This window comes from Eutrigla gurnardus, assembly GCF_963514095.1.
Source record: "Eutrigla gurnardus genome assembly, chromosome: 19".
In the NCBI taxonomy this organism is placed as follows: Eukaryota; Metazoa; Chordata; class Actinopteri; order Perciformes; family Triglidae; genus Eutrigla; species Eutrigla gurnardus.
Window position 1 is genome coordinate 3,449,079 of NC_139930.1, and position 15,655 is coordinate 3,464,733.

Consider the following 15,655-nt stretch of genomic DNA (forward strand, 5'->3'; position numbering starts at 1 on the left):
CACCAATATATGCACAATGATTTAATCATGAAGCATCTCCTCCATCAGAATGTCAAATATAAATAATGTAATATGATCTCTTGCTCCACTTTAATCAGATAATGTTAGTTACCTCTCTATACTCTTTCTTGTAAGCTGGTTGATAGGCAACGTTAGTGGGATTGGTGATGCATAGAGGAAATCCTCTGTAGACCGGACCAATCCCGTTTCAGAGACCACTCAGTCCAGCCTTCATGATCTTTAAAGGGCAACGTAGACCGCAAACATGAGCACTGAATTGGGAAGCAACTATTTAGGACCACTTCCTGTCTCTGTCTCAGTTTTACCTGTGTTGTTGTGGTGTCTGTTCCCTTTGTTTCCACCAATCAGCTTCAAGTCTGCCCTCATGTCTGCCCGACTGTGTCTTCTTCTCTCATACGGTTCTGGTGTATTTAGTCTGTGTCATTCTCTGTGTCAGGTGATCTGCCTTAGTCCAGTGTTCTTGTTGTTACTAGTTTGTGTTTTTAATTTTGGTTATTTATGCTCGCTTGTCATTTAATCTGCCTGCCTCCTTTCTGCATTTATGTCCTCTTTAGAACCCAAAACGTGGGATGAAATGGAAATGCCTTTAAATAACAAGCAACGGAAGTAAGGAGAGGTGGCTGCTGGGGGTTGAAGTTTACCTTACGTACAGAAACCCGGCAGATGCAGCGGTCCAATACTCCATTGATCGGATTAGCGTTCATTTTACACACAAAGGAGAACTTCTTCCTCCATCGAACACAGTTCTGCTGCACCTCCTCCCTACACACACACACACACACACACACACACACACACACACACACACACTGATCAGGTTCAACCATCTGGGAGACAAATGTTTCATACATTTATTGTTGGCATGTTATATTATTTTGTTTAGATATCAATCGTATTACTTTTTGGACACTTTCATTAGCATTAGAGGCACAGGATATACAGGGGCACAGGCGACAGGAAGGGGTTGGGCACAGGTAGAGGGAGCACAGTTCTCACCAGACGGGAACAGAGCAACACCATACTGCATTGGAAAACCTGGTACGTTCATGTCTTACTACAAACTCCAATAAACAAACAAGACAAACTGCAATAATGTCTGGAACATCTGTTTTCATCTGCGTAAGATCACTTCATCATATCTGTGTGTTAATGGCAACAAAACAGAACATCATTGCACTAAAAAAGGAAATAATTGCCATTATAGTAATAATATCTCTTTGATTCAGGTGCAATCCCACGGGCACAACAAGAACGTGGCTACAACTGAAAATTAAGTTTAAGAATATTGTGCAAACAGGTCTCCTCAGGCATACAGTTTTAATCATATTTCACATATTAAACAGAGTAAATATCAGTGGCTATTTCAACTTCCGATTATTATCAACATACTCTCAGATTTCGGCTGCTACACTTTTGGACGGCACATTTCTCCAGAGCTGGTTCAGATTCAGGAAAAAGGAGACAAATTGGGAGAAACTAGTCAGTTACCATGGTAACTGACCTAAAGGTTAAGTTCACTGTCTTTCTGTAATGGAAAACTCAGAGTATCACTCTTCTCAGGGTGAACAAACTAAATGCGCTTTCTGGAATACACCCCAGCATGCTTCACCCTTCTGACGATGTTTATTATGATGGGCATTATGTATTTCCTTATGGACATTAACAACCATGTTCCTGCTGTAAAGACACAACTCTAATTCCTACTCTCATCATTATCTCAAGGTACATGTCTGCACAATTAACTGCCAAAGGAATCATTCTGGAAATTACTAAGACTGCAAAGCATTCATGATTTTCAAAACACAAAACAAAAACAATATTTTGAGAGCTTCATTCAGGTTCTGCAGTGTCCCAGTGAATCAAAGCTGAATTCACTTTGTGTAGCACCATTAGTATTTGGAGTGCTGTTTATGTCCTACTGATAAACTCCCATATTTACTCTCTTTTTAGATCAAGTTTGGTCTCCACCATAGAAATACAATTCCCATTTGAATCAACATAGCAGGACGGACTGACAGACAGACAGACAGACAGACAGACAGACAGACAGACAGACAGACAGACAGACAGACTACATGAGGAACAATTAACATCCTCACTCTGTTCACACCGGAGGAAACTACACTGATGCTGGAACATGACTCACTACTGTTCACACATTAAAGCTGTGGAGGTAGCATGCTAGCTGGCTAGCCGTTCTACTCCCATTCTAAATCTATGGCTAGCACCAACTGACTGTGTCTGCTGAGCAGGTGGTGTTGCCTCTCTCATATTTGTTTTTACACAATCCATCATAAGAGCTGAAGTATCTCCAGACCCTCATTTTAACATAACGTGTATGAGAGAAACGCCTCTCTCTGAAGGTGACCTGACGTTGGCTCTGAACAACAAGCCTGGAGGCTGCCGGCTGCCTGGGAGAGGCTGAAAACAGCCAGACAGGTTCTGCCACTTCTTTTCTTACAGCCCAACCTGCCTTCACAAACACACCATTGTACAAGAATGAAGCTTTACACGACTAGGTCAGTCTGACTTAGGGACCAATACAGGCCTCTTCAATTCCCTAGACACTGTCTGACGAAGCTGGTCAGCGATGGAAACAATCACGGTTGGTCGACTGAAGTCATATTTAGATTGTGGCGACTGGCAGAGTGCATATCTATCTATAGATATAGGGGCAACGTTTTTATGGACATTTTATTTTACTAATTTAATGCCCTGCCTCCGAAGTAGAGCCGACTGACATGGGATTTTGGGGCTTTCAGATATTATAGGATTATAGGAAGTATATGGCGTCAGCAGGTTGCATACATGACTTGCTACTGATTGGTTAAGGCAAAACATAACCTAACCAACTGAAACCAACTAACATGAACACGTTTTTATTATTGCACAGAATACAGATGCTAGTAAAGTATGGAGATACCCTGATATTAAAAATAGAGACCTCCCACCATGTAGACAACAACCAGGTTGCATCCATCATGGCTGAAATCACCACAATTGCTACTTTCTACCAAATTCACCAGGAAACCAAATGCCATTCCAAGGGCCCAGCACTGACAGGGGGCCCCCAGTTGGGTGGTTTGGGTTGGAGGGGTGGGCCAAAATTATATTCTTTCATAGGGCCCAAAATCTCTGACGGCGCACCTGCTTATAGCAGCCACTTGCAAGGGGGTCAGCTGATGGAGGAACGTGAAAATGAGATTTTATAAGTTATAAAGCAGCGAGCGACACAATCAATCATTTTAATTAGTTTATGTTGCCTGGTGTTAGCAACAAGTGACACCCCCGGATCCAGAACCACTTGTCTCTACACGCTGCAGCAGACACACACTTGAGTTCATATATAAGACAAAGCTGCAACAAATGTGTTTGTGATAAAAACTCCCACTTGACAAACTCTGTCCTCCTATTGGTTACTGTCCCCCTTTCTTCTGCTGGAAGAATCTGAGGAATGAGACAGAGTTGCAAATGAGCCTGATATAACACACACACACACCCACACACAAGCAGGCTCTGTGTATGTGTGTGTGTGTGTGTGTGCGTGTGTGTGTGAGTGTGAGTGTGTGTGTGTGTGTGTGTGGTGATGCATCGGCTGCTCCCACATCTAAAAATCTGGAACTGTGTGAATGTTGTGAAGTGTACTTGTGTGAGGATGTAGGAGGCTGCAGTTAAAAACTACACAATTTAACTCACAAGCAAATCAAACTACTTTACTTTACTTTACTGAATGCAAAATGTTAATATGAAGACGTATTTGAACTCTTTGTTTGGGGATTTTATATGCTCACATTTTTACAACTGCTGTTCAAAGTCCAAGGAAACTTTTTGAGAAAAGTAAAGAAGAGAGAGTCACTTTTTCTGCCTGGATTCAAACAAATAATTGTCATTTCTATGATATGAAAAGTATAAATCCACCTGCCAGTGTGAAGTGAAAGGTTGTATTTACAGTTACACTTCTCTATCCTACAGTGATACTGCAACTACAAACAGCTTCTAAGCCAACCACACGGAGAAGCCCACCGCAGTAAACTACAGTACAGGATGCAGTACAGTACCGCAATGCCCTCTGGGTAATCACACCATGCTGCGGCAACAACATCAGCTCAGGTCAAACGGAACAGGACATTCAAACATTGGAATATCACAACGTACTAAAATATCCTTCAATAAACAACAACATTAATATAAAACAACCAAAACAATTAATAAAATGGACTCTTGGTTAGTTAGTTAGTTAGTTAGTTAGTTAGTTAGTTAGTTAGTTAGTTAGTTAGTTAGTTAGTTTGTTAGCTAGCTAGCTAGTTAGTTAGTTACCAGGGGCCTGTACTACGAAGCAGGATTTGTGCTTAGCGAGGTAACTTAAGCGTTAACTCTGGGTTTTCCGTCCTAAGACGCTGGTTCACTTCTTACCGGGGTAGATCGCCATGGTAACTTGCGCTGTGGAGCTAACCTGCTCCGGAGCAGGTTATGTTCCTGATAAGAGATCAACGTGGAGAAACACACCGCCGACTGACCAATCAGCTGTCTTGGTGCGCGGATAAGAAAAAAAAAGAAGCTCGGTGGATCGTGAGAGGGTCTCGTAGGAGAACTATAGAGTGTACAGAGACCGGCAAAACCCTTTTTCTGTCCCTGACGATGTTTTTTATGAGAGATACAGACTTTTCTTTGTCAGCGTACAGCCTACTTACCACTTTGAATTATGTTTTTATATTTATTTGATTTTCTCCCAAGTCCGTTTACACCGCCGGGATTGCAGCTGAAAGAATGAGGCTGATATTGTCATAAACCATGTTATAAGAATACATCCAAGCAACAAATTCATTATTTAAAGTTATATGTTTGGCCTTTTATTGCGGAAGGACATCATAAGAGTTAAAGGGACGAGAGAAAGTAACAACATGATTTAAAAGAGGGCCGCAGGGCAGATTCGAACCGGGGCCACTGCAGGGAGCCTTAGTTGATAGGGCGGTAACTCTACCACTGAGCTATCAGCGAAGTTAAGGTTATCAGTTAATCAGTCAGATCTAGTAGTGCCCTTATGATGGGGCAGTCATATTATACTACTACTAATAGTATTAATACGACTTCCGCATTCACACAGTCGGTGAGTTTTTGCCAGCTGTCCTTCCTGCATTTGGCAGATGAAACGGTTGCCTTTTGCCTGTATTATATGTTTAACTTCTTCGTATTTCTGTAAGATTATGGTTCGCTCCTCGTACGTGAAATACGCCGCTCCGCTGCCGTAGACTGATCCATGTTTGTGATTGGTCAAATGCTGCAAACGCCGCCTCTTTCATGTGCACGCGCTCATAGCTGGACAGGTAAACCCTGGGTTGAGTTAACGAGTTGATAACCAGCTTTGTGTGACCGCTTATCTCTGATTGCCTTTGTTAGGGTTACTTAAACTGGATCTCTGAAAGATACCCTGGGTATGTTGAACTCGCTTCGTAGTACAGGCCCCTGGTCACGTGATAAAAGAAAATGGATATGGTTTTTAGTTGTCATGTCAACACGCGTCAGTGGGACTGGAAAGTGATGACACAGCTCACCAGGAAGAGAGAGGACGCAGCTCTGGAGACTGGCTAGTGAGCTAGGTAGCTCGGTAGCGAGGTAGCGAGGTAGCGAGGTAGCGAGGTAGTTAGTTAGAGTTGTTTATCATCGGACAGTACCAGGCTCGCCAGTTTCCCCTGCTTTTAGTCTGCTTGCTGTAATGCTTGCTGAACACACATGAGAGTGGTATTGGTGTAAGGAAAGTAAGCATGTTTCACAAAGCCTTTTCAAAGTGGCTCGATCATCAAACCCACACCCTGTTTCTTACCTAAGTCATCAGTAGTCCCATGAACCCTGTTTGATAGAAACTTCCTTACAGCAGCACAATTCAATGTGCACCTATCCCAGTTGTGTTGCCTGTTACTGACAATGGTGGCTTGGAGCCCAACAGAAAATATGCAGTCAGGTGTAAGATACGAATCACCAGGCAAATATAGATAAGGAATGTCAATTCTCTTTCACGCAGGCAATCTACATGTAGGTCAAAGCAGTCACTTTGCTCATAGAAAAGACAGAAAGAAGAACCTGGCAGGCTTTTGAGAAGTAAACTGTGAAGGATCCTTTAATCCACACGAACAGAACAGTAAGGAGCATTCTTGTTGCAGTGAAGTACTGCTGAGCTTGTACCAAGACCCAAACCACGACCAGCGCTTCTAGACCACATCTGGAAAACCACTCTTTAGAGAGACTATGCCCTGCCACTACCTGTGTTCCCCATGATACCTTATTTCACAATAATTTATGATGTTTGTCAATTAAAGAGATCTCTCTCTCTCTCTCTCTCTCTCTCTCTCTCTCTCTCTCTCTCTCTCTCTCTCTCTCTCTCTCTCTCTCTCTCTCTCTCTCTCTCTCTCTCTCTCTCTCTCTCTCTCTGTGTGTGTGTTGGATGTAACATTACTCACACTAACAACAGGTCTCCCTGTGTGTTGGGTACCGGGATGTAACACTACTATAACAACAGGTCTCTCTGTGTGTTGGGTACCAGGATGTAATGTTACTATAACAACAGGTCTCTCTGTGTGTTGGGTACCAGGATGTAACGTTACTGTAACAACAGGTCTCTCTGTGTGTTGGGTACCAGGATGTAGCGTTACTATAACAACAGGTCTCTCTGTGTGTTGGGTACCAGGATGTAACGTTACTATAACAACAGGTCTCTCTGTGTGTTGGGTACCAGGATGTAACGTTACTATAACAACAGGTCTCTCTGTGTGTTGGGTACCAGGATGTAACGTTACTATAACAACAGGTCTCTCTGTGTGTTGGGTACCAGGATGTAACGTTACTATAACAACAGGTCTCTCTGTGTGTTGGGTACCAGGATGTAACGTTACTATAACAACAGGTCTCTCTGTGTGTTGGGTACCAGGATGTAACGTTACTATAACAACAGGTCTCTCTGTGTGTTGGGTACTAGGATGTAACGTTACTATAACAACAGGTCTCTCTGTGTGTTGGGTACCAGGATGTAACGTTACTCACACTAACAACAGGTCTCTCTGTGTGTTGGGTACCAGGATGTAACGTTACTATAACAACAGGTCTCTCTCCTTCTTTCTCTTCCTGCTGATATAAAGTGTCACTGGATAAAACACATCAGCTAAGATAACGTTACATTAGTGACCGAAAGAAGCTAAGCAAGCTAGCAGTGCGAGCAACGTGACGTACGTTGTGTGAGACCAGAGATGGAGTTCACTAAGCTTCAATGGGGGTTGCCAGATACAGTCACAGTCAGTTTCTTGTTTTGGTCTCTGTACACTTACAATGATCCCAGACCTGGCAACCTCACTGTGATGAAAACATTCCAGGAAGCTGCACACAGTCACTGTAGCTGACTGATGTTCACCAAGAAAAATGTTCAAGCACATTTTTTCAGAAATAAACTAATGTGGGTGACACTGGTATTTCTGCACTGAAATACTGAGCAGATAAATGACCTGTAACAAACAACCATATACCTCCCTGTAAAGCACAAACACGTCATTTTCACATTTCTGTTTCATATGAAATGAAATTTCTTCATTTTCAATTTCAATTTGTGAGCTTTAGAGGTTTTGCTATTTTTTATCTTTGGACTGAGCCAGGTTAACCTCCTTCTTGCAGTCATTATGCTAAGCTCCAATCGGAAGACCAGCGGTTCGATCCCCAGCTCCACATGTTGAAGTGTCCTTGGGCAAGATACTGAACCCCAAATTGCCCCGAACGCTGAGCCATCGGTATGTGAATGTGTGAAGACTAGATCAGAATGTGTGAACATTGACATGTGGTGTAAATCTCTTTGATTGGCTGAAACAGACTAGAAGAGCACGCTAGGAATGCAGGTCCATGTAGCAGCTCCTGGGCTCCACACACACCAGACCCATGCTGACCTTCTTCTCACCTCAGTTATAGAAAGTCATTCATATTTTCCGTAATGTTGAGCTGCTGTTTAACTGTCATCAAAGTTACTATTGAGTGGTCATTTTGATATCCATCCATCTCTCTGCTAGCTGGTTTCCTAACAACCACAGAAAAGAATGCAAAGCCGAGGGAAAAAAATACATGTCATAAACATGGTATGTTCTAAATGGGTTGAAACATGCTGTGGTTTGGTCCTGAAAGGCTTGTCTCTTATTCATTGCACCTGCAGACCTGTCCTGACACAGCTTCCTCATATGGAGTCACTCGGGTGAGTCTGACTGAAGTCAGCGCCAATGAATTAATTTTAATACAACAGTAATATGTTTAATCTGGTTACGTGAGATAGTCGACAGACCTCACAGAGAACCACTTTTATTGGAACTTTCTCACAAAGATATAGTCTCTATGTTTTTGTAGTTTTAGTGGACAGTAAAGCTCTTTGTCCATAGTCGACTGACTTTTTTCTCTTGCTTTGACTTAGCTTAGTGAGGCCTGGCATTCTACATCATGGCTTGACCACTGCATTAGCACTGCTGATGCTCATACTAGCTTAAGATCAATGGAGATTGTTTATGAGGTGGCCATGTCTGACCATAGGGGTATTCCATCAAACTCGCTAAGTGCAAAGCCGGGCTAATTTCGATAAGCCTCGCTACCTTTAGCAAGAGTTGCGTTCCATCAACGTGACTTGAGGCACTCTCCGCTAAGTAACCATGGGAATTTATCCGACCAAACTAGCCTGCCCTGGGGCTAACCATCAGGCTTACCATCAGGCTTACTTTAGCGGGGGTTTCAGAGAAGTCCATCTGTCGGAAACAACTGTACCAGCAGAAGGTTCCGCCAAGCCTAGTCCTCGTGATTTCGTCACGTGAAAGACCAAAAATGACCAAAATTACATATATCAAGTACAAACAGACTATATTTTCATCAAGCGTCTAAGAATACACGCTTGCAATTAAAAAAATATGAATAAATAATTTATTTTGTTTAAGACCAACTGGACCCCAGTTGGGTGAGTGGTGATGCTCCTGCCCCCGGATGTGGGCATCGCAGGTTCACATCCCGGCGAAGACATCTCATGTGTATTTTTTGTTTTGTTTTTTTGCCTGTATAATTGTCTTTAGATCAGAGAATTAGACCAACATTTTACCTTAACTATGATTAATATGTCATACAATTTCCCCAGAACCCAAATATAACTTGCAAAAACATGATAGGCATAAAGATGTTATTATTAATAGCATGTATATCCCAATGACAAAGGCATTGCTGCATGCAATTTTCAGTCACATAAATTCCTTTCAGGTGAGTTCATTAATAGGTTCATTGAATGTGTTAATTGAATTGTTGAGATAAATGAGTTGGTCAATGTAGATGCATTTACTAGGCCTATCAAAAAAAAAAGAGAGAGAGAGAGAGTTCCGGACAAAGAAAGAAGTTTCTCAAACTTCCATAGTCGGGAATTGAACCGTGGCCGGCGGAATGCAAAGCCGGCACGTTACCTCTACGCTATCGTCACGTTCGACAAATTGTAGTCAGAGTTATATTAGAACATGTTACTCTTAACGGTACTTCCGTATTTAATCGTTCGGCAATTCTTGCCCAAGCAGCCTCGCGATTTTTATTTATCACTAGTGTATTCCCTTTATTGGTTATGATGGGATTGTACTCCTCATACAGTTCCATCAATATTTTTTGCGCTGGTCTTTTCTGCCATTTTCTCGATGATTCGACATTCACGGTTCTGGTCTGGCTTCATATCCCATGAACGGCGTAACACAAGGCAACTTTAACCTGGCTTGAATAAGCCTCAACAAGGCGCGGCTGAAATGCGTTAATGGAACGGGTTTAGCCGCAAGTGGAAGTTGGCGTTAGTTCTAACCAGGCTTAACCAGGTAAGCGCCGCTTTAATTAGCGAGTTTGGTGGAATACCCCTCATATCCCTTTTGTTATGGTACTTGACTGTGACAGTCTCCCAGAAATGTCACAAGAAGTCAATAGTGATGTTAAGGCTAAGCTGGATTGGTCTAAGCTCACAAAAGAAGATGTAACGTTATACTTTGGTAGAACTGATGGTCTTTTACAGGATGTATATTTACCCAGAGATGCAATATTGTGTTCTGACGTGAATTGTAAGGATAGTTCCCATTGTAAGGACCTCTGTACTATGTATAATTCTATTTCAGAAGCTGTGTATGAGGCCAGTAGACCATTCTTTACTCAATCTAATAAAAGACAGAGCACCAAGCCAGGGTGGAACAAGTATGTGAGTGCTTATCATGCTGAAGCTAAGAATGCATATACGGTCTGGATCGTGGCAGGTAGGCCCAGAGAGGGACCTGTCTTGGACCACAAAAAGCTTACCAACGCGAGGTATAAATATGCAGTTCGATATATCAGCAAAAATGAGCAAGAAATGAGAGCGGACTCTATGGCTGAGAAGCTTCTTGGTAACGATGTTACTGGCTTCTGGAAGGAGGTGAGAGCTCTGAACAGGGTCAGTACATCGTTACCATGTACAGTTGAGGGAGTTTCTGGAGCCGGCAAGATAGCGGAGCTGTGGAAGCAACATTACTCTGAGCTATTTAATTGTGTTAAAAGTGATCTATACAAAGTGGGCAACGTTGCCAATAGTGACACAGCGGAAATCACCTGTAGGAGGTGCAACAAGCAATTACAAAGCTAGCTGATAACAAAGCAAGTGGCTTAGATCAGATCACTGCAAAGCACCTTAAATTTGCAAGTCCGAGGGCTGCAGCTCTTCTTGCAATCTGCTTCACAGGCTTTATGACTCATGGTCTATTGCCACACTCCATGTTGTCTGTTACCTTGGTGCCTGTCATCAAGGACAAAGCAGGCAAGGTGGGGAGCTTGGATAACTATAGACCAATTGCCTTAGCCAGTGTGTTATCCAAGGTGCTGGAAAGAATTTTATTGGACAGACTAAGTTTTTATATTGATACTACAGACAACCAGTTCGGCTTTAAGGCTAAGCATGGTACTGACCTATGTATTTATGCCCTGAAGGAAGTGGTTGAATTGTACAGAAGACAGAATTCTTCAGTTTTAATAGGTTTTATTGATGCTTCAAAGGCTTTTGACAGAGTCAATCATTTTAAATTGTTTTCAAAGCTCAGCCAAAGAAGTGTGCCCAATAGCATAACCATGATCCTGGCATATTGGTATGCTAACCAGAGCATGCAGGTCAAGTGGGGGAAGGCAGTCTCTACACCATTTGGCGTTGGTAATGGGGTTCGACAGGGGGGGTTACTTTCACCTGCCCTTTTTAATATCTATATGAATGATCTATCTGACCAACTAGGAGCCAGTAAAACAGGATGCATGGTTGGCAACATCCTGGTAAACCACCTTATGTATGCTGATGATTTGGCAATCTTTTCTCCAAGCAGTACTGGGTTTCAAGAGTTGCTGAATATATGTACTGTTACGGTGTCAAATTTGATGTTAAATATAATAGCAAAAAGTAATATAATAGTAAAAAGGCTAGCATCCAGAAACTCAAAGTTGCCTATAATGATGGGTTGCGTATTCTGCTTAAGAAACCCAGGTGGAGCAGTGCAAGTGAGCTATTTTGTAGGGTAGGAGTCAACACATTCCATGCACTGTTGAGAAATCTAATGTATAAATTCATTTGCAGATTGAATGGCTCATGCAACCTAATTATTACACTGCTGTTAAACCCTAGTCTTAATACTGTGCGATACCAATCATCCATGTGGAAACACTGGTATCAGTGTCTTTTTTAAGTGTGCTGTTGTTGTTTGTGTATGTGTAGATGTTTGTATAGGCATGTGTATTTATTGGACCATGAGTCTGGAAATAAAGTTGATTGATTGATTGATTGATTGATTGATTGATTGATTGATTGATTGATTGATTGATTGATTGATTGATTGATTGATTGATTGATTAGCTGCATTCTCTCTGCTGGCCACCAGGGGACGACTCCTGTCTGATTGTATAGAAGTCTATGAGAAAATGGTCCTACTTCTCTCTTGATGTATTATCTCAGTAAACATTGTAAACATGAGTTTATGGTCTCAATCTCTAGTTTGAAGTCTTCTTCAATCCAGCATGATGTTCATTTAGTACATTATGGTCGATTTAGAGTCCCACAGACCAGAAAGCAGGGGATGCTTTAGGGGCGGGCTAACCTGCTGATTGACAGGTCGCTACCATGGCATTGTCTGGGAGTTGTTCGTGTTTTCATCTACACCCGGCCCGTGGCATAGGCCGTATAGGCAAATGCTAAGGGCGCCGTCCATCGGGGGGCGCCACGCCAGTGCCACAAATTGTAAAAAAATAAACAAAATTAAAAAAAAGTTGGTACAAGAAATAATCCCACGTTAATTTAAATGCAAAGCCTATTTAATAGAAATAATATTTGTTACAACATTACATAACGTTACATGATTCGCTAATTGCTAATCAATAAATAGCTAACGTTAGTTGACTGTTTTAACGTCAGTTAATATTGTGGAGGGGGCTAAGTTGTTATGGAAAGTAATAATGTAAGGTTAGGTAATTACAGTACTCCCACTTTACATTCCTCAGGGACATTTGTATTAGATCTTTTAAGCAGGTGTTTACATTTGTTTACATTTTTATTGCCTTCTGGTTAGCTCACGTTTGCCCTGCTGGTAATAGTCACTTTTCCACCCCTTTATATATTATAGTTGTAAGTCTAGTTGTTAAAGTGCACATCATTAATGTTAATTAAGCAATATCACATGAGAGAGAATGCTATTTTGAATATGAGCACTGCTGTGATTCGGTCAAAGATAATCATAACATAACATTCTCATATATATTACTGCTACTTTGCATTCTGCTATTCAGCATTTCACTGTAATGATGACAATAAATTGAATCTAATCTAATTTGCATATCAGTTAACATCATACCTCTTTGGTTTTTCATTTATATTATATCATTTCATTTTATTCCTGGAATCATATGTTTTTATTATTAGACTGTAATACTCAATGGTGTCACATACTCCTCTCTTCAGATGCACTGTTGAAGTTTCTAAATCCCACCCCTGGGCCATCTACCACATCTACCACTGCTGCCTCCACCTCAGCAGCACAACCCAGCCATGATGCAGCAGCATCAAGCGGTCTTCCTGTTGCCCCCACCTTTAATATCTTGTTTTGTGCAGTGCCTTATTTATATTGTATTTTTAATTTATTTTATGCAACTTGTTGACACGTTTTATTTTGTGTTTGGTTAGATCTTATACTTAAGACTATGAATGTATGTAAAAATGATTGTATTTCATATATTCATTTTATTTTTTGTATTCATTTATTTATTCATAATATCTTTATCTTGTTAACTATTCTGATTGTGAATTTCCTTTCTTTAAGTAAAAAAAAAGGTCAAAGACAAAGCTATTCGGTTTCTTGTGAGTATATACACTACACTGCCGATGCAATGGGGGCGCCACCTAAAATCTTGCCTAGGGCTCCAGATCGGTTAGGGCCGGGCCTGCCTGGCTCTATGATAGTAGCTCATATTAGTCCACAGACCAGACCAGACTTTCTAGAAACCAGAGACTGTCTGTGGTCCAAACTGGTCGACTGATTATCGGCACCGATGTTCAGCGTTTTTCAGTAGCGGTCATATTTAAAGCTAAATTGTTGATAAAATGATTTCATTTTAAAATGTGCTTCTTACAGGTCATGTTGAGAGGTCCTGTGAATTAAACAGATACTTTAAGGAATTATTTATGTTAAGAGTTAAGTGTTATTCTTAATTTAGACTGAGATTTAGATTTCGACCCCTAGTCCAAACAACAAGGTCTCTGCTGTATTTATGTCTAGATGACCTTATTCCTTAGTGTTGATGGAAAAGCTACAACGTTAGCATAGCCTAGCACCCATCAACCAGACTCCATTCAGAAAACAAGCATTTTAAAAGTAGTTATCTTGTGGTCTTCAGACAGACCTAACAAAGCATGACTTCACACTTTTTACTGATCACCATCATTACGGAGTTATTTCAGCATCCTTTTATCTGGTTAGTTAATGAATGATTTTCGCTCCCTCAACCACTTTGCCCTGGAGCCCTTGAGAAAACCACTTAACCTCAGCATACTTGCACAGAGAGGCTCAAACCCGAGGCGGTGTGAAGGTCAGGGTGGAGCTGAGAAACAGCAGGAAGGAAAGTTGCAGGAGACATGAGGGTGAAATCAAAGCTACGCTGGTGAACTAAAGGTTCCACCACAGAGGTGGACTCCACCTCTGTGGTGGAACCTTTAGTGTGGAGGACACAAGCACGGGGAACTAGTGGAGGGAACCCCATGTAACACCTGTGGAGGGAAAGTCAGCAGGCGTTTGACTGGAAGCAGTTCAACCATACGGGTCTGGGTGTAATAGAGGTGGACGTGGGTTATAACAAGGAAGTGGTCTACATACCTGGATAACAAGGAAGTGGTCTACATACCTGGATAACAAGGAAGTGGTCTACATACCTGGATAACAAGGAAGTGGTCTACATACCTGGATGACAAAACAGCAAAGTCCCCCCCATCAATGAGCCGGATCTTACAGAACAGCAGCCCGTTGACGAAGGGCACTGCTGTCAGCTCCTCCAATGTAAAGTGCACTTGAAACTTGAACTTCTTCTTTTTGACGAGAAAAGACATAGTTCCCAGTGGTCCTGGTCCGATGAGCCCCAGTGAAACGGGGACTATCGGGTCTGGGGCGCCTCGGTCATCTCTGAAGAACTCTTCGACCGTGAATGAAACCGAAAAACGCGCAAGTTACAGTAAAACAATTAAACTCGCGTTCTTCTGTAACTGCGTGTTTTGCAGCGATGCCAGCTGATCCGGTCTCCCGGTCTCTGCCCGACTCTTGCAGTCTGGACTATCACTTCGGGTTTCCTCAGAGTCTCATCACCATTCTGTCGGAGCCGGACTCGAACAGAAGCAGACCAGCAGCACTGAGCTGCCACGCAATCACGGAGCCGTCTGCTCCGCTGCAGCCTCGTCCACGCAGACCGGGTCTCACCGCTCCGGGTCCCTGACGCTCCTCATACTGGCTCCGACCGCACCGCTGCACACAACTGGACTCCGGTTGTTGCCAGCTTCCCGGTTTCAGTGCATCTTCCCCAGCGGAGAGTTAACAGCGGAGAGTCGGAGCGGGTCCGTGAATGCCTCACGTTACAGTCAGGGACCATCCGCAAAGTGCGGAAGGGGGAGACTCACCTGAACTCACCTGAACACACCAGACAGCCTGTGTGACGTGTGGACATGTGCTGGAATCGTACGTGTTTATGACGCGGGAGGAGGGGCCAGTGTCTGATTTAGTAAAACTCCACATACGTCACGTGAGTCCAGAGTCCCGGACTAAGTTCAACATACCCAGGTTGAACTAATCCCAAACTAATCGGACCAGCAGTGTCCATGAGTGTCCCAACTGTCACCAATGAAAATCAACTGTAACCTCAAAATGGACAAACAGATAAATGTTAGTGGGAAAGAGCTTTTTCCAGCTTAGGAGGCAGTCCGAGGTCAAACCTTTTTTTATCTTTTAGTGTTTTTGAAAATGTTATACATGCTTTTATGACTTCTCGTCTTGATTATTGTAATGCCTTGTATGTTGGCGACAGTCAGGCCTCCCTCTCTCGCTTGCAGTTAGTCCAGAACAGGGGTACA

General features: G+C 42.4%; 1 protein-coding gene across 2 annotated transcripts in view; it reads right to left on the reverse strand.

Annotated features, from left to right (window-relative positions):
- eeig1b (estrogen-induced osteoclastogenesis regulator 1b) overlaps window positions 1-15,156 on the reverse strand; it is a 29,673-nt gene extending 14,517 nt beyond the window's left edge. Inside the window, exons 1-2 of one of the 2 annotated variants that reach the window (XM_084035997.1) lie at window positions 14,499-15,156; window positions 663-783 (exon numbers count right to left, since the gene is read on the reverse strand). In XM_084035997.1, the coding sequence (XP_083892123.1) occupies window positions 663-783; window positions 14,499-14,644 (267 nt within the window). In that variant the 5' untranslated portion in view covers window positions 14,645-15,156. The remainder of the gene's footprint in view (window positions 1-662; window positions 784-14,498) is intronic. The other variant, XM_084035998.1, reaches the window with a different exon arrangement.
- Between the last annotated feature and the right edge of the window lie 499 nt (window positions 15,157-15,655).